A 20,678-nucleotide genomic window follows, 5' to 3' on the forward strand; every position below is an offset into this window, starting at 1 on the left:
TGCCTATATAAACAGAATTCTCTCAGAAAAATTAGTCATGAGAAAGAAGAAAACTATTCACTAGGTTATGGGTAGTCTTGAGTCATATGGTACAAATTCTTCCTACATACAATACTATAAAGATTAAAATCCTAAACAGATGCATGCACCCCTTAATAATTAGAGAACATACCAAAACAGAAAAGTGAAATTGAAAATGTCTATCCTAATTTATACAACTGAAAAGCCTCAGATGTAGTATAAAATATACATTGTTTTTCTACAAAGATGAGGAAAAGATACACTTCCCCCATCAGCTAAATTCAATTATCAATTAAGATCTCTAGGGTGGTCACTCATCTGTAATCCCATCACTTAGGAGATAGAGGCAAGACCATCGAGGGGATGATGCCAGCCTGGGCTACACAGCAATATCCTGCCTTAAAAAGAGCAACCAATCCAAATGTCAGTGGCTCATACCTGTAATCCTAGCTACTTAAGAGGCTGAGATCTGAGGACTTCAATTAGAAGCCAACCCAGTCCAGGAGACACTCATCTCTAATTAAGAAGCACAAAGCTGAAGTGAAGGTATGGCCAAGTGATAGAGCTCTTGTCTTGAATAAAAAACAGCTCCCCGGCCCTAAGTGTAAGCCCCAATACTGGAACAACAACAAAAAATGGCAAAACTTCTAAAGCAAAATTAAAAAAAAATTTAATCCAGTTAGTTAAAATCTTTAACACAATTAAAAGGAAAAACTGCATGTAAATAAATGCTATACCAGTATAATTTAAAAAATAAGATCATAACATTATGGGTCCTGAATTATTTGAATATTTTTCCAATTTGACAAAGCTTAACTAGAGTTCTACTTCTTCTTTGAAGGACTCCTGTTCTTTCTCTGCCATAATGAGTGCCACATGTCTTCATTTTCTAAACATCTCGGCATATAATCTGTAGGTTAGTTTTGAAAGTTAAAATACATTGTGTCACAGAAGTTCTTTTGGGAGTGTAGGAGATATCTTTCATATCCTCTACTGATAAAAAAGCAGCTTTTTAAAAAAAAATTGGGCCACAGAGAGACGGCATTATGCTTTAGAGGGAAAAATACTTACATCTTCTGTGTCTTTAACTCGTAAAATCTGTTCCCTCAAGTCCTGTAAGTCATTAAATGTGGACTGAGCTGTAATAGAATATACTAGTGCAAACCCTTGGCCATTCTTCATATACAAATCTCTCATTGCTGTAAATTGCTCCTATAATAAAAAAGAAGTAATTTATAAATATATACATTTTGACTGTATACTGGAATAATTTTAAACAGAATAATCACAAGTGAGGTTCTCTATAGCTTTTTTAAAAACAATCATGTCAGAAAATGTAAAACATTAATAAAGTGAATGTTCATGTTTACATTTGCATGATTAGAAACAATGATAACAAAGTGTAGAATTAGAAGGAATACCGAAGTATCTCAATTTTCTTTTGTATGTACATCTCAATGTAATTTCCTTTTTATATACAGATCCTAATTAATTTTTTGGATGATTTATAACGTAACTGCTGCTCAAACGGAAACATTTTGAATTATAACCTAATCATCCAGCACAGACAGTCTCAAATATCTCTCCTGGAAAATTCAATCATCCTGACTACAACTATTATTATTATTATCATTAGTATTATTATTATTACATGCTAAGGATCAAACTTACCCCTTGTGCATGCTAGGGAAAGATTTTACAACAGAGCTACAGCCTCAGTCCTAATACTAACACTTTTTATAAGAGCTTGTTCATGTATTTTTATCCCTCCATTTCAAACCTTTGGAAAAGATATGAGAAAAACAACTATCATCTCCTAATAGTTCACTAATCATTGACATTTAGTCTCTGTGCTACGTAGTCATACTTTGGGTCCGGTCATGGGACCTGAACTCTGGGCCTGGGCGCTGTCCCTCAGTTCTTCAGCTCAAGGCTAGCGCTCTACCACTTGAGCCACAGCGCCACTTCAAGCTTTCTTCTTTTTGCTTATGTGGTACTAAGCAATCGAACCCAGAGCCTCATGCATACAAGGCAAGCACTCTACCACTGAGCCACCTTCCCAGCCCCCATAGTCATACTTTGTAAAAATTACTTCTATTTTGATTTTAAACTCAACTCTTATTTGATAATGATAATGTAACTGTATAGTTAAAACATATAAGTAGACATTAATATGCAATAGAATTGGTTTTTATATGTAGTATTAACAAGGCACATATAGCAGAATATTAAAAATGCACATCTTGGTTCTTTTTAGTTACACATATTCAATCTTCTCATCTTTGGAAGCATTAAATGTAAAACTGAAGACCATAAAGCTTATGAGGTATTTTGTGTTTTTGGTTTGCTCTCTCCCACCATCACTACCTATATTCTGTATGCCACACTTGAAAATATTTCTACTTCTTCCACCTGGTCGATGCACTCAATTTGTATTTCAAGTAGGCAGCTAGGTTACTACTTAATCATTTTCTTAGCCTTAAATCCTGGCTTTGGTGTGTCTAGAACTATAGATGAACTTTCTATGATGATACTATGATGATACCAGGGTTTTTCTGGGAAAGATGTAAAAATCTGGGTTTCACTGGGTTTTTCATTTATAAGCTGTTAGAAATTCTAGCTCTACTACTCTTACCACATTCTCCTGAGATCATGGTTTCTGTTACTTATTATCAGAGTAAATACATATAGCCAATCAGTTTTAAAATCTAATCTAAGAACAGCCAGGCCTCTTACGGAAATGCTATGATGGGTATTACCTCCTGCTGAGAATCACAACCTCTTTTCTAAGGACATTTTGCCAGATTAAAGTTGAAGATTATTCATAGTGCTCTCTACTAACCAGACATGGTTGCAGCACTAGTTATACGTTGGTAAAAGTAAGCTGCTAAAGTATCTGGATGAATAGAGAAGACACACAAAGATAAATAAAGATGGTAATAAATATTACAGAGAAAACTAAAGGGAAAGAGGACAGCAAGTTTCTTTTGAGGGCAAGAACAGAAATTATTATTTTAAAGAGGAAGGCTCACAGGAAGGTATTAGGAAGGTGAGGAAGTAAGCTCTGTGGGTATGTGGAGGAAAAGTATTGCAGGCAAATGGGAATAGAAAATGCTTGACCCTGAGAGGAAACATGTATAGTGTCTGAAAAGCTATAGGAGAGGCTGGATTCACTGAATCAGTTAACTACTCAGAGAATAGGCCCGGAGAGAGAAATACTTGTCTTAATTAAAATTCTGAATTTAAAATAACTTTTGTTTTTGTTTTAGGCACATTATTTAATACAAGGAGAAGAAAGACAAAATAGATTCTGAAGGTAAAATGAGTATATAACTGACTCATGATACATGGGCATTAAGTACTTATTAAGAAAATTTAAATATACCTAGGAAAATTTAAGAAGTCCTACACGAAAGGAATTTTTTAATTTTAAAAAATTTTTTATTTATTTATTTATTTTTCCAGTCATGGGGCTTGAACTCTGGGCTTGGGCGCTGTCCCTCAGTTCTTCAGCTCAAGGCGAGCACTACCGCTTTGAGCCACAGCGCCACTTCCAGGTTTTTTTTTTTTTAGTGAGGATAAGTGCTTCTACATAGAATTATTCAGATAAAACCTACTTAAAAGTTAAAATATATAAAAAAAAATGAGACAAAATAACTTACTGTTCCTGCTGTATCCAGGATTTCCAGCATGCACTGTTGGCAATCTACTTCAACTTGCTGAGGGGGTAAAAAGAAAAGGAAAAAAGGGGGGAGGGGATTAACATCAGCATGTCACTTTCTTTACATGTTTTCATCCAAAACTACTAAGAAATAGTCCTTCAGTTCAAAGTTTGCTATGTTAATGAAGACTAAACTTGATGCCACAATAAATAACAAGAGTCTTTAAGTACATTTGCCTAAATATTAAAGAAGCCAGGATGGTTAATGTTGAATGTAGATATTCTCTTATTTGTTCTTATTAGAAGAGAAATGGATGTATTTTGGAATTTAAGAAAAACTGAAAACAGATATGATTCTAACAAAAGAAAATATTGTATGATACAGTAATCTCATCTTATTTGTGAGTTTATTACACACAGTTTTGACTGAGTGTAGTAAAAAAAAACAAATTTAAAAAAAATCAAAAGAAATTTAAAAAGGAAAAACAAATTCTTAGTCACTCATTTCACAGCTCCATTTATGTGGAGACACTCTTTGCCCTGCATTATCACCAACTGTGTTTAAATCACTGTGTGACCTGCTGTCTCTCTGCCCTTAATTTTGGGAAAATCTGCCTCCCTCAAAGCAAATAGTGGATTAGAGATGTGGCTCCAGTGGCAGAGCCCTTGTTTAGCAAGCACAAGGTCTGTGGTTCAAAATCCAATACCAACACTGAAAAGAAAAGCAATGTCACTAGCAGAAGTTGGAGAAAGCTCTATCAAGCATCTACAGTGCAGTGCTGAATTCTATCCATCCTAAACATGTATGATTTTTCTTATCAGAGGTGTTCAGACCATGTACTCATGCATACTGTATTTCTGTAATTTTCACAGAAAATGAAGTACAAAGTATTAGGTGGCTTAAAGTGCATGCAAAAAAATTTTAGGGAAAAGAAATTTTTGCCAATTTATTATAGATTGGAAGTTGTACAAATTCAAATTTTTATTTATTTTTTTTTGCCAGTCATGGTGCCTGAATTCTGGGCCTGGGCACTGTCCCTCAGCTCTTCAGCTAAAGGCTAAGGCTCTACCACTTGAGCCACAGCACCACTTCCAGCTTTTTCTGCACCAGGGCTGGGAAGGTGGCTCAGTGGTAGAGCGCTTGCCTTGCATGCATGAGGCCCTGGGTTCAATTCCTCAGCACCACATAAGCAAAAAGAAAAAAGCCGAAGTGGCGCTGTGGCTCAAGTGGTAGAGCGCTAGCCTTGAGCTTAAGAGCTGTGGGACAGCGCCCAGGCCCAGAGTTCAGGCCCCACGACCAGACCCAAACAAACAAACAAACAAACAAAGACTTTAGAAAAACTGTGTAAAGGTGAAACTGAGTATAATGAATTCCATTTTCCCACTGTTTATAAAAGAAGAGAAAGCTGGCATAAAGAGTATCAATTATCAACTATGTGATAAACTTAATAAAGAAGAAATTAATAAAGTCCTTCAGCATTCTATAAAGAGACCTTGCTTTGTGGCTAAAGATGTAATTATAAATTTATTTTGGGGAAATTTCAGTAAAAAAGTCATCTAAAAGTAAATGTTTTAACTGTCAAGCTGTTACACCTCTGCCTCTGTGTCAAGACAGAGACTGATAAGAAGCACTTGGTGGTGCTACAAAGTCAACATCCCACCAGATGTGGGGCAATGTGGTTTACCTGTAAAACTGTCATAGAGGATGTAAAGGAAATACTGAGCCAGGTCTGTAGTTTCACATGTATCTAGAGCACAACTATATTTTGAATAGCAAAACTGCTCTGCCGGTATACTGACTTGACTGACTGAGTAATTGATGGACTGATTTAGGTTCTGGAGTTTGAACTCTGGACTTTGAACTGGACAAGAGCTCTACCACCTGAGCCATGCCTCCAGCTTACATCTTGATGAACTTAACTGAAGGTATACGACTACTAAAGATAAATTCTAAAAGCAGATTATTTAACAATGTAATCCTTTCCTATCTGTTGAAAGTAAATTATTTTTTTTTGGGGGGGGGGTTCAGTGGGATAATTTCAACTGCTATTCTTTTATAGTGCCCACTCTCCAAATGTACTTGTAAAACAAAATCATGAAAAATTTTAGTTTAGGTACTGGGAGGTCCCAGGTCTGGCAAGAAAAAAAAAAAAAGGGTACTTTTTAAAAAGTATCCATTAAAGAACAAATAATCACCAGGTACTGGTGGCTCACGTCTGTAATCCTAGCTACTCAGAAGGCTGAGATCTGAGGATCACAGTTCAAAGCCAGCTTGGGCAGGTAAAAGTGTGAGACTCTTATCTTCAATAAACCACCAGAAAATCAGAAGTCGCGCTGTGGCTCAAGGTACAGCACTTGCCATGAGCTGAAGAGCTCAAGCCCCATGACCAACCAAAAAAAAAAAGAACAAATAATCAATAGAACATAGAGCTCTCTACATGTAAGCAGTAGCTGGTGAAACTTCTAAAAGTAGATACCAAACACTTATACCATTTCTTTAAAAAAATTTATATCTATCTACCTACCTACCTACCTACCTACCTACCTACCTACCTATCTATCTATCTATCTATCTATCTATCTATCTATCTATCTATCTATCTATCTATCTATCTATCTATCTATCTATCTCTCTATCTCTCTATCTATCTACCTACCTACCTACCTACCTACCTACCTGGCCTAGGTGCTCTCCCTGAGCTAGTGCTTTACCACTTAAGCCACACCAGATTTTTTGGTAGCTAATTGGAGATAGAGTCTCATGGATGTCCCTGCCAGGGCTGGCTTTGAACCGCAATCCTCAGATCTCAGCCTCCCAAGTAGCTAGGATTCCAAGCATGAGTCACTACTGGCACTTGGCTTTCTTGAAATATTTTTCTTAAAATATTTTAAAGATGTAGCCGGGCGCTGGTGGCTCACGCCTGTAATCCTAGCTACTCAGGAGGCTGAGATCTGAGGATCGCGGTTCAAAGCCAGCCCGGGCAGGAGAGACCGTGAGACTCCTATCTCCAATAAACCACCAGAAAACCGGAAGTGGCGCTGTAGCTCAAGTGGTAGAGCACTCGCCTTGAGCTGAAGAGCTGAAGGACAGTGCCCAGGCCCAGAGTTCAAGCCCCACGACCGACAAAAAAAAAAAAAAAAAAAAAAAAAAAAAAAAAAAAAATATTTTAAAGATGTAATTCTATGGATCAAGTTTTAAAGCCACAATGAACTATTTCTAAGTATGTATGTACATAGTTTAAATTTTACCTTTCTGTAGGAATCTTCTATCGTCGGGTCATATTTTTCAACGAAAATTCCCTGAACAAATTGAACTGTCTGGGAGGAAAATAAACAAAACAAAACAAAAGAGAAAGAGAAAAGTTAAAGATTTGAAAGAAAAATCAAACCTGGAATGTTGCCTAACCTCACAAAAGTTGTAAAGATTAAATAAAAATTATGTTAAAATTCTGGGTAACACATGAAGTATCATTATTAATTTCTAATACAAATACACATATAAGAATACTTATTACAAAAAGATTCTTATGTTTGAAAAACTGTCATCAATATGGCTGTTGCTATTACACTGTTAAGTAATATATTATTTTAGCTCTCTATAGTAAGTTTAATCCTGGCTACCAAAAGAAGAAATCAAGGGGAATTGCAAGTGAGGCTCAAGTTGCAGAATGCCAGCCAATGAGCAAAAGATGAAGTAAAAGTTTAAAGTTTTCCATAGTTTCATGTACTTAGTCCACTATAATCCAGTAACATTAAATGGAAAACTCTAGAAATAAATAATTCCTAAGTTTTGGTTTTTTTTTTTTGTCGGTCATGGGGCCTGAACTTCTGGGGCCTGAGCACTGTCCCTCAGCTCTTCAGCTCAAGGCTAGCACTCGACTACTTGAGCCACAGCACCACTTCCAGCTTTTTCTGCTTATGTGGTGCTGAGGAATTGAACCCAGGGCCTCATGCATGCAAGGCAAGCGCTCTACCACTGAGTCACCTTCCCAGCCCATAATTCATAAGTTTTATACTTACATTCCAAATACAATGATGAAAGCTCATGCCATCTGGCTCTTTTCCACATAGGACATGAATCATTCCTATGTCCTATGTATCCATGCTGTATATACTATCCCTAAGCTATTAATCATTTTGTAGCAACTATTGAAGTATTGTAGTGCTTGTATTCAAGCATTCCTTACTTTACTTAGTAAAACCAAAGTTTAAGGGTTGTGATGTGAAACTGAAAAGTATTTTCTTTAAATAAAAAGGTAAACATTCTTGACAAAATGAAAGGAAAAATAATCAAATACTTTTAATGAGTCACTATGCTTAATCTTATTATACCTTAAAAATAAAATCAGGCCCATTAACCTGTTTCTTTCCTCTCTTATACCTAACTTCCAAGAAGACAAGTAGATAATATTCTGTATATTTAAGCGAAGTATAAGATAATTCTTTTTTTTTTATTGAAAAGATACTATACAGAGGGTTACAGTTACATGAGTGAGGTAATGAGTACACTTCCTCTTGAACATTGTTACCCCCTCCATTGTTTTCCCCCTACCATCCCCTCCCTCCCTCCCTTCCCTGAGGTTCTTTTTTTTTTATTGTGATTAAGTGATTACATAATTTCTGGAATTTCACAGTATTGTGGAATAATGATGCTCATTTAAAGTCACAAGTTCATTCTAACTTTCCTGGAGCAAATTGTCTATCACAGTCTGTAACATATAACGGTGTTCACATGTTATATACCATATATGTGATCAGCAGCATGGGGATATTTAGTAGTGGTTCAACCAGATGAGTGGGAGTTCTTTGTTTCTTAAGTCCTGTTAGTTTTGTCGTATCACCTAACATTTTGGATTTAGCGTAAGATAACATTCTTCTATGATGAATCCTTAAATACTCTTTTTTTTGGGGTGCTGATCCTGGAGCTTAAACTCAGGGCCTGGGCACTGTCCCTGAGTAATTTTGCTCAATGCTAGAGCTTACCACTTGGTCCACAGCTCCCTGGGCTTTTTTGTTGGCTAATGCACACAAGAGTCTCAAGAGACTTTCCTGCACAGGCTGGCTTCAAGCTGCAATCATCAGATCTCAGCCTCCTGAGTAGCTACAATTACAGGCACTGTGAGTCACAGATGCCAGGCTCAATCTTATCTATCTATCTATCTATCTATCTATCTATCTATCTATCTATCTATCTATCTATCTATCTATCTATCTATCTATCTATCTATCTATCTATCTATCTATCTATCTATCTATCTATCTATCTATCTATCTATCTATCTATCTATCTATCTATCTATCTATCTATCTATCTATCTATCTATCTATCTAATCTATCTATCTATTTTTAACACATATGGAGCTCAGCTGTGGACTCTCCTGTCATTCTTTTCTTTAGATAACCTCCATTCTTAAGAATTTTTACAACTTTATCTAACTTACAACCCTTGTTCCTAGCTACTCAATCCTATGCCCAATTGATGTTAGCTGTTGTTTACGTAACTTTGCAGAAACAATCTTTTATTTTTTAAGCATTTCTCCTCAAATCTCTTCCTTTACAAAACAACAATAAAGCACAAAAGATATTCTACACTATTTAGTAACTTCCTTATATGTTCTCTAAATGATACATCTTGAATGTTATTATATTAAGTTTATATAGAGTTCTTGTGCACAGGTTAGTGGCTTTTATAGTATTCTACTCTATGTGTCAAAATTCTGTAACTGCTACTGGTAGGCATTACATTTTGAAAAATTTGTCACTGTAAAAAATGTAAAAAAATGTATCTTTGAGAGTGACTGATATTGTGCACATATGAACTTATGTCCATAAAACTCTTATCTCCAATTCACCACCAAAAAGCTGGAAGTATAGTAACGGCTCAAGTGGTAGAGCTCTATCCTTGAACAAAAAAAGCTCAGGGAAAGTGCCAGGCCAAGTTTAAGCCCTAGGACCAGAACTCACACACACTGAGTTTAGGGAGACAAAGAAGAGAGGAAAGGAGAAGCTACAAGCAGTTCACAGGACCCAGAAAAATCACAAAGAGAATCAATGTACAAGAAAAGTGGCAAAGAATTTGTAGCCCATTATCAGTATCTCCCAGCTGGTACAGGGAAACAGAAAGTCCCACTGAGAGATTATCAAATTTAGCTTTTGGGAAAACTTTCAAACAGCAAATCTTATTGCCAGCTCAAGGAGTTGGAAGGTGAGGACTAATCTGCTAAGAGAGACTGGATTATGGTAATTTAGATGTTCTGTGTCTTCTGTATCCAAGAATGACAGAAAGTTGCTCCTTGAGAAGGATGTTTTGAAAGCCAAGAGTCAAGACACAATCTACAGGACATTTTGCCATAGAAAGTAGGGAAGAAGAGGCATGGGAAGAGAGGGAAGAGTGGCTGGCAAGGAACAGAAAAAAATTATACTGTCGGAAGACAGGTTGCCATCGGGAAGCTAGATGGTACAGGAACTCAACAGGTGGAAGACTGAGGAGTAAAGTTCCCAACAAGCCAGCAAACAAGAGCACATGGAAAATGTTGCTGTATCTCATAAACTTGGTGTATCTGTGGGATGTGTTGCCAAGCTAAGGCAGCTCAAATGTGTCTGGCAGAGCCCACCATTAGACAGAGGCATTTGCACCACAACTGACAACTAAGTTGCCTTGGGATTGCCTGATGAGCCAAATAGAGGCACTAGCCATTAGCCAACAGCTTGAACTGTGAAGGCCCTTTCTCCATATAAAGTCTTCTGGGAAAGCAAAGCCCTCACATTTACTACTAAAACAGCCATTTGAAACCTGCAGAAATTATCTCTATCTATATAAATTGTAGACATACATGAACAATTGAAAATTCCTATTTGTTGTACATAGTTTGTCTTTGTTCCTATATTGGTTCAAATGTTTTAAGTGTTGGTTTTAACTGTATGGTTTTTTTTTCTCTTCTGTAAATTACTTAAAAATATTTACCTGTTAACTTCTGTATTCTAGCATAGACTTGTTACTCTCTCACATTTAATCATATTTTGCCTCCTTCCTTACTTTTATGTGAAACCATCATATCCAAATCACATTACTTTTTTTTTTTTTTGCTGGTCTTGGGGCTTGAACACAGGGCCTGGGCTCTGTCCCTGAGCCTGTCTGTGCACAAGGCTAGCACTCTACCACTTGAGCCACAGCACCAGTTCCAGCTTTTTCTGAGTAGTTTTACTGGAGATAAGAATTACATGAACTTTCCTGCCCAGTTTGGCTTTTAACCGGTATCCTTAGTTCCCAGCTTCCTAAGTAGCTAGGATTATAGGCATGAGCTACTGGCACCTGGCCATATTACTTACCTTTAATATTCTTTTTGAATCATCATTCTGGCCCCTTCCCACAGCCCTTCCTTTTATATTTTTTTTTGTATCTACAAGGAGAACTCTTAATTCATAAAACTATCTCCTACCACAGCTCCTGTATCTCCATAAAGCTTAGTTCCCACCATTTCTCACCCTATATACCCAAATACCTAGTGTTATTCCAGTAGTATACTTTAGGTTCTATGTTCATATGAAAAGATCAGAGCAGAATCAGTAACCTGTCATTAGAAATTAACACAAACACAAGATTGTGATTTACCACCTGCAAAAGCCTTTGAAGCCAAGCATCCTCACACCAAGTGGAGTACCAGTGGTGTCTTGAGCACTGGAACTGATTATTTGAAAACAGAGACCTACCTTCCCAATCTATACATCAACCCAGTCATCACTCCATCTTAAAAAAGTAACAAGAAGCCACAAAGAGAAAGTATATGGAGGATTAAAACCACTGCAAATCCTAGACCTAGATGCATAAGCCCCAATGGAAGACCATAAAATTCATGAATAAACAAAGATCCTGTAAAAACCAGTAACACCACAACGACAAACTTACAAAGGAGTGAAGAGGAAGAAAAACTTAATCAAAAAGTAGGTAACAGAAGTTTGAAAATAGGGTATCAGAGACCGAGAATAAAGCAGAGAAATTAGATCAAACAAAGACATTAAAAAACCCCATACACTCAGAACATATTAAAAGCGACTTACAAGATCTTTTGGATGCTACCAGATCATATCCATGAATTAAAGACAAGGCAGAATAAAAACTAAAGTCATCAAAATTTATTCAACCAAATAATGGCATAAAACTTCCCTAACCTCCAGAGTGTCATCAGTTTCGTAGAGGCTTATAGAACTCCAAAATCAAAGAAACAATCTTAGACACATTATAGTAAAAACACTGAATATGCAGATTAAAGAATATTGAAAGCTACAAAGGAGGAGACAAATAACTTACAATGGAAATCCCATTAGAATAACAGAGGATTGTTCAAAACTCTGGTATTGTGAAACCATCAACAGTGCTCTTTTTACTTTGAATTGCCTTTTCTGCTTGGAGTCTTTTATGCCTCCATACAAACTTTAGATTAATTTCTGTAATTCTGTGAAGAATGATACTGGGATTTTGATGGAAATGCATTACATCTGTACATTGCTTTTGGCAGCATGCCCACGGAACAGAATTTATTCATAGAAAGAACCAAGATAAAAACACAATTCTACAGCCAACTAGTTTTTGACAAAAGAGTAAAAAATATACAATGGAAAAAAGATAGCTTCTTCAATAAATGGTGCTGGAAAAACTATTCACCTATAGGATACTGAAATTGAACCTCTAACATTTCTTTGACTCCACCATACAGAAAGTCAGCAGGTATTTATGCTAATTGCAGCACTGTTCAAATAGCCAAATGATAGAATCAGCTGAGAAGCCTATAGCTGATGAATGGATGAAGAAAATGTGGTGAACATAACACTATGGTCACAAAGAAAAATGAAAATCATAACATTTACATAAAAATAGATACAATGGAGGACATGTTATTGGACACGCAATTGAAGAAGCAAGACTACTTAAGCATAGGAAATGAAAAAAAAATATTGTACATGTTCACTAATATGTGGAAGCTAGACCTATACTTATATACACATAAACATACATGTATATATACTCAAAAATGTACATGCATATTTATTCATAATTATATATATGGATATACATGCAACATAAATTTAAGGGACTACTTACGAGAAGAAGGAAGAAAGGAAAAAGTGTGAATAACTTTGTAATACATTGCAAGTATCTACGAAAACAGCATTAAGAACCTCAAGGAAAGCTGTTGGTTAACTGGAGTATGGGCTATGGGATAAGAGAAATAGGCTGTTGAGGGGTTGCAGTAAATTTAAAAGCAGTACAAAAGAGGTTTGAATTCCACAGAAATACTAAGCTTGCAACTATGAAATTAGGACAATGTAACCTGATGAATTATTTTGGGATGCAAGAAGGGAGAGTGACAGAGGGGATGAGAGTGAGTAGAATACATGATAAAAACAAATTTGAAAATTTAACAATGAAATCTCTCCCTGTGCAACTAATGCAAATCCATTTTTTTTTTTTTTTTGGTGCTGGTCCTGGGGCTTGAACTCAGAGCTTGGGTGCTGTCTCTGAGCTTTTGTACTCAGGGCTCAAGCCACACTCTACTTCTGGGTTTTGATGATTGACTGGAGCTAAGAATCTCATGGTCTTTCCTGCGTAGGCTGGCTTCAAACCTTAATTCTCAGATCTCAGCCTCCTGAGTAGCTAGGATTACAGGCAAAAGCTACCAGTAAGAAACTGGCAGTAAGCTAGTTTTTCAAAAAATTAAAGGACGTTATATATTTGAAAAATAGATATTTTCAAACATTCTTATAAAAGTACTAATTTATATTTATAATGTCATTATTATGAAATTAAGTCCTACCAATATATTAATGTCACCTAAAATAATCACAAGTCTCTTAAATTCTGACCTTGAAGATCCATGTGTTTACTTGATGTATTTACTTGAATTATCTTACGAAGTTTGAAGTAATTATTCCTTTCTTATAGGTCCTCCCACTAATCTATCACTAAGTTAATTCTACGTTCTATTTTATCCTCAAATAACAACATTCCTCTTTTTCCTCAGGGACCTACTTTCAGGAACAATAATCTAGATCATTAGCTTCTAATCCTCCCACTTTCCCTGTCTCTCTCTTAAATTACACAAAATAGTCAAAAAAAAGTGCACTCACTAAAACATACCAATTTCCCCCACTTCCACCCCACTAACCGCTACCTTCAATGTTTTCTCATTGTCATCAGAAATAACTTTCAGGTTCTGATAGGGTTGTCATGACTTGGTCCTTTGTTCTTTCACTTCCTTCTAATCCTTCCTCAGCTAGCTTTGTCTCAGCTATCCCAATCTTTTCTCTCACCTGTTCAAGGCTAACTTAGGTCCACTTGTCACAAGGCTCTTTTTTTTTTTTTTTTTTTAACAGTTTGTGTTTTTCTTTCAGCGTATTCCTCTCACATTTACAACTAAGTGGTTCTTTGATTGTATGTGTACCACATGCTATCATGGTTATCATACCACATCTTATGGTATGAGAGACTGTGACTATTTTTTTTTATGCTTGTGACACCAGAATCTGGCAATAATAGAATCTTCAAAATCATTTAACAAATCAACACAGGAAATATTTTTAAAAAGTAACTTTCATTCCATGCAAATTTGTGGTGCAGGAAGAAGAAAAATGATTTCGTTAGAATCTGTAATGAACACTTTCCCCATGAGAATGTGAAATTCCTTAAAAATGAAAACAATCACCTTCCTCTTTGAAACATGAATACTGATGTTTGATAAGTAATATTTAATAAAGGAATAAGTGAATAACAGATATAGAACTATCCACATTTACTGAATGATGTGTCTTTATAGATATAGATCAGATACTATGTTTACAAAAAGTGCCACATTTTCCTTTTAGTGCTAGAAACATGGAAGCAGACAAAAATCAAAATTCTATATATTAAATGCTAATGAGTTAGTGGATAACTTACCAGAGCAGACTTCCCCACGCCTCCTGAGCCAAGGACCACTAGCTTGTACTCACGCATGGTGTGGTTTGTTTAAATTCTGACACTCTGAAAAAAATTTAAAAAAAGAATTAACAAACATACTAGGAACAGTAAAAGAATATACAACTATTAAAACAAATATGGGATTTTGTTTTGCTTTTCTTTTTTTCCTTGATACTATCTATTTTGGACTAGAGACCATATTGTAAAAATCATGTGTATTTTCACAAAGACTTGTAAAATTATTGCTAGACATCCAAACTAGTTGAAGATCTCTGCCAATCTTTAGTCTGTTCAAGTTACTTCTAAGAATGCTTGATTAAAAGACAAGATGATTTACTCAATTCTTTGCAAAGTCATAATTCAAACCATTTATATTTTCTTGAACTGTTCACTCATGAGCTGTAATATAAAAGCGCATAGTATTTCATTTGCTTATTGTTTTACCTAAACAGTATTATCTAGTAATTCTATACTATTTTGTCCATCACTATAGCTGAACCAAGGAAAACAGGTCACCCTTAAAATTATTAATCATGAACAGGAGAACAGATAAATTGCTAACCAGTATTGGAAGATATTAGTAATATACTTTAAGCTGGATATGGTAGAGCAAACATGATTCCAGCTACTCAAAAGGCAGAAATTAAGAGTACAGTAATTTGAAGCCAGCCCCACGGGAAATTGTTAGTAAGAGTTTATCTCAATTAACAAACTGGGTGTAATGTTTTAAGCCTGTATACCAGCTACGTGGGAGGCACAGGTAAGAAAATCATGGTCCAAGGCTGGACCTGGCAAAAATGCAAGACCCTATCCAACAATTAACTAAAAACAAAAAGGATGGTGGGCATGGCTCAAATGGTAGACCAATTGTCTAGAGGATGCAAGGTCCTGAATATACACCTGAGAATTACCACCCATGTATCTACCCACGCACATACACACACAGTAATATATTGACCAGGTACTGTTGGTTATACCTCTAATCTAAACTACTTGGTAGGCAGAGATTAGGAAGTTGGTGGTTTGAGGTCAGCCTAAATATTAAAGTTAGCAAGACCCAATCACAACTAAAAGCTGGGCGTGGTAGCATGCACCTATCATCCCAGCTAGATGGAAAATATAAACAGAAGGATCACAAGTCTAGCAACCAAGCATAAATGTGAGATCCTATCCCCAAAATAACTAAGGCAAAAAAAAAAAAAAAAAGGCTAGAACTGTGTTTCAAGTGGTAGTGTATCTGCCTAGCAAGTACTATTAAACCCAGTACAATTAAAGAAAAAAATAAGAAAAAAAAGGAATATACTGTATAAGGTCAAATTGTTGGGCTGGGAAGGTGGCTCAGTGGTAGAGTGCATACATGAGCCCCTGGTTTCAATTCCTCAATACCACATAAACAGAGAAGGCCAGAAGTGGTGCTGTGGTTCAAATTGTAGAATGCTAGCCTTGAGCTGAAGAGCTGAGGGACAGCACCAGCACCCAGGCCCCAAGTTCAGGCCCCACAACAACAACAAAAGGTCAAGTTGTTACAGAGGACAAATGGAATATAAACTTAATTTTTTTAATCTCCATGTCATAGGGATGGAGTACATTTTTGCTGCCAAGAGGCCATTTGTATATTTATAACATCATTTGTGGCCACCCAAAATGTATCAGTAATGGCAGACAGCCACAGGCAGCTGATGAAAAGGATATAAAAATCATGTATGTCTGTCTCATCATGGACCAAATGATTTTGTGTACCTGTATAGCCATCAGGTTAAGTGTTCCCCACCCTTGTAGTAAAAAGCCAGTAAATAAAATAGGTTACTAATTTTTTCCCCTGTGCTGGACATGGGCACTATCTCTGTGCTTTTTTGTTCAAGGCTAGCATTCTACCATCTGGGAAACAGCTTCACTTCTGGTTTCTTGATGATTATCTGATGGAGATAAGAGTCTTATAGACTTTCCTGTCTGGGCTGGCTAGGAACTACAATCCTCAGATCTCAGCCTCCTGAATGGATTATCTGCATGAGCCAACAGCATCTGACTAATTATTAACCTGTTATGTAACAACAAAACATTAACAGAGAGCTAAAGCAATTCAGCAAATTTAACAATATGCTAAGTGAAAGTGGCGCTGTGGCTCAAGTGGTAGAGCACTCGCCTTGAGCTGAAGAGTGTAGGGACAGCGCCCAAGCCCAGAAGCCCCACGACCGACCAAAAAAAAAAAATATGCTAAGTGATAAATGCACTTCAGTTCTTATTTTTGTTCATAATAGCAAAAAACCTAGCAACAATCCAAGTATCCAAGAATGGGTAAATGGTAATATATCCATTTAATGGAATACTATTCAGTAATAAAAAGGAATGAACACAACATGAATGATTCTCAAAAAACATTAAGAAAATGAGCCAGACACGAACAAATACTATATGATTCTCCTGATACAAAATTCTTTTTTTTTTTTTTTTGCTGGTCATGGGGCTTGAAATCTGGGCCTGGGCACTGTCCCTCAGTTCTTCAGCTCAAAGCTAGCGCTCTACCACTTGAGCCACAGCGCCACTTCCAGCTTTTTCGCTTATGTAGTGCTGAGGATTGAACCCAGGGCCTCATGCATGCAAGGCAAGTACTCCACCACTGAGCCACCTTCTCAGCCCTACTAAATTCTTTAAAAGAAGGACAAAACTAAGCTAGTATGTCAGAAGGCCAGTGCAGGTGGTTTAAGAGTTGATGACTGACTATCAAGGTGCACAAGGGTACTTTCTAGATGAAGAAAGTAACCTTTGTCTTGTTTTCAGAAATAACTGCATAGGTATACCCATGTATTAAAATTTACTAAACTGTACGTTTAAAATATGTGTGCTTTATTATACGGTACACTATTACATGTTGTTTAATAGAACTGGTTTAAGACAATTCAGTGGAGAATTTTTGACAGTACTAGTTTATATACATAGCAGACATGAATGATTATTTTAATCTAAATCAAATATTTACATTCTAGGTCTGGTTGCCACAGTATGAGTCAGAAAAGTAGAAGTAGAAATAAAAACTTAAAAATATATGCTTCCCATCTTCACGAAATTTAGACAGGAGAAAGAACTAATAAAATATAATATGAATAAAGTTAATATAGAGACACAGTTTTAGGGAGGGATGAAAGGATAGAGGATTCCCATGATAGTTTTTCAATTCTGAGGAAATAGCTTAATAAATTAAAAGCACTATACACACATTTGTGCATGCACACACACATATACACATACACAGAATACAACTTGGGTTAGTGTGGTTCGAACACAGAGCTTATAAAAAAGCTATGGAAGATAGAGCTGGGTACTAAAACTGACTTATGCTTGCAAAGACATCTGCCATGTCAGTTTACATTTTATCCAGTAAGCAAGGGGGAGAAAATAGTTCCTTTTCAAAAAGTTATTATGGTTACACTTACATTTTGGAAAAATAATTGGTAACAGTACATAAAATAGATAGAAGAAAGGAGAGACCAAACGGGAAAGAACACTCAGAAGCCAATGCCAATAGTTCAGGTGGGAGATGGCATGACTCTACCATAGCTTTATGGTGATGAGGGGTAGTGTTTTTCTCAAGGCAAGATTGGCAGAACCCTGTAACTGTTCAGAAGTTACTAGAAAGAAAAGTAAAGGATACTGTCTAACTAGCTTGAGAAAACAAATTGCTTATAATAGACCTTCAATTAAGCAAGAAATTCAAAAGAGGGTTTGGAAAGAAAAACTATACTTTCTTGGAGAAATTAAATCTGTGATGCCTTTCAAAAAAGCACCTAACAGAAACAAAGTCTGGAAGGACAATAAACTAATGAAATATATATATATATATGTATATATATATATATATACACATACATATATACATATACATTTATATGCTCTTAAGTAATTGTTATGGAAGAAGGTAGTTATTGAAACCATAGCAGATACTTTAAAAAGCAAAAACAAAAGGGAGTATTGGACACTAGACGTCTGATTGCCTACCAAATTTGTATTAGTGTTTCTCTCATTTACATAAAAATACTGACAGTTGAATACAGTATACATACATTTTATGCAGAAAGATCATCCTATTCTTAACCTTCTTTCTAGGTCTCTTAAGTCTGGGGACTGCTCTTACTATAATAGTATGGAAATTCACCATCTCTGTAGTTAAAAAAATGTGTAACTTCCAAATGGTAAATCCTAAGACACCAAAACTCATTTACATCCCCTAATACCTCCACAGTTTTTCAAGGGTAGCAGAAATTAGGGAATGAACTTAGAGATGATCAAATTATTTGGGATAGTCCTCAACAACAAAATATTTGTTCTCTGTTCCTTAACAAAAGTGGTAAGATAGGGCTAGGAAGGGCTGGGAAGGTGGCTCAATGGTAGAGCACTTGCCTTGCATGCTTGAGGCCCTGGGTTCAATTCCTCAGCACCACATAAGCAGAAGAAAAAAAAAAGCCGGAAGTGGCGTTGTGGCTCAAGTGGTAGAGTGCTAGCCTTGAGCTGAAGAGCTGAGGAACAGCACCCAGGCCCAGAGTTCAGGCCCCACGACCGGACCCCCCCCCAAAAAAGAAATGGTAAGATATTTAAACTTCAAAGCCGTTTTTAAATACTATAAACAGAAATTTTACAATATTTACAAATGTAATAGAATTATCACTGTGTAAACATAAGCATATTTATCAATATAATTAAAACTGCTCACAAATGAAAACACACACATAAATTCTGAATAAGGCTGCAATGCTTGATAAGAAATGTACTCATTATCTTGCCCATGTAATTGTAACCCCTCTGTACAGTATGTTCACAAAAAATTAAAATTAAAATTAAAAAAAGAATAACTGGAATTAATATTTTCTTTCTAAAGGGAGTTAGTTCTAACTCATTACTGCCAAGTTAGAAAACCACTATGGTCTTCCAAGCAAATCCTATGCCTTTTTATGGAAATCTCTTATGCTCTGCATTCCCAAAACAGTACCAAAAACTTTTTACTCTGGTTAAGATTTCCTGACAAATACAAAGGACAGGAATAAACATTACACTATGTTTAGGCTTTAAGTCAATCTTAAATCCTTAACATTATGGTCCAAGATGTAACAATTTTTCATTCTTCCTTTGGCAAAACAACTTCTAAAGTAGCTTGACTGCCCATGTGAAGCAAATAACACAAAATACATAAACTAAAGAATTACAAGACAAACGTTTTTCCTGCAGAACTGAACCTAGAAGACAAATTCATTAAAATAAAATTTCGTTGCAATAAGAAATTGTGTAACAAAATCTTTTAGTTAAGGACTATCAAAGGTACTTTCTTACCATATTGTTTGTTATCTTTAAACATTTACAGATACCATGAATATTTCAAGAGACAAGCGGGGCTAGCAGGGTTTGGTGGTAGAGCACAAAGCATAAAGCCCTGGATTGGGTTCATAGTACTGCAGAAGAAAACTCTGACCTGTTACCACAGCATGGTAGGAGTACAGCATTCTAAATTGCAATAGGATTTAACTTTCTAAAATGAACTACCCCCCTTTCATAGTGTACCATCATGAAAAACAACTTTTTTTCCTTTTGCATCCTATGTTTTAACTCAGGGATAGGCTGTCCCACTTAAGCGCATGCTCCCAACCCTCAAACGTCTGGATAATACAAAGTCATATAAATATTATTTCATTAAAAATGTTTGAGGGAATGTGTTTGTGACTTTAAAAGCATCACTATCCCACAATACTGTGAAATTTGGGAAATTATGTAATCAATCACAATAAAGAATTTGAAAAAAAATGTTTGAGGGGAAGGTATGGGAGGGAGGCACAAAGATGGAGAAAGGAAGGGTGAGCAAATGGAGTCCTATATATGAGTTATGTAAAAATAGAATTATAACAAGGGGAGGAATGGGGGGAGGAATAGAGAGGAATGATGAAAGGGGTGACACTGATCAAGATACATTATACCCAGATACTTATACCCAGACTTAGGGAATTGTAATATCTTTGTTCAACTGGTTACTAATAATATCTTTAAAAAGCAGATACTAG

At 36.0% G+C, this 20,678-nt stretch overlaps 1 protein-coding gene across 4 annotated transcripts in view; it reads right to left on the reverse strand.

The window, feature by feature from the left end:
• The window catches only part of Rap1a (RAP1A, member of RAS oncogene family), a 73,752-nt gene that overhangs the window by 10,678 nt on the left and 42,396 nt on the right, over positions 1 to 20,678 (reverse strand). For 3 of the 4 annotated variants that reach the window (XM_042675284.1, XM_042675293.1, XM_042675302.1), the window contains exons 2-5: positions 14,617 to 14,700; positions 6,932 to 7,000; positions 3,684 to 3,740; positions 1,093 to 1,233 (exon numbers count right to left, since the gene is read on the reverse strand). In XM_042675284.1, coding sequence (XP_042531218.1) covers positions 1,093 to 1,233; positions 3,684 to 3,740; positions 6,932 to 7,000; positions 14,617 to 14,673 — 324 coding nt within the window. In that variant the 5' untranslated portion in view covers positions 14,674 to 14,700. Of the gene's footprint in view, positions 1 to 1,092; positions 1,234 to 3,683; positions 3,741 to 6,931; positions 7,001 to 14,616; positions 14,703 to 20,678 lie in introns of those variants that run through there. The other variant, XM_042675311.1, reaches the window with a different exon arrangement.

Source organism: Dipodomys spectabilis, unplaced genomic scaffold (assembly GCF_019054845.1).
Source record: "Dipodomys spectabilis isolate Male_0828 unplaced genomic scaffold, ASM1905484v1 ptg000002l, whole genome shotgun sequence".
Lineage (NCBI taxonomy): Eukaryota > Metazoa > Chordata > Mammalia > Rodentia > Heteromyidae > Dipodomys > Dipodomys spectabilis.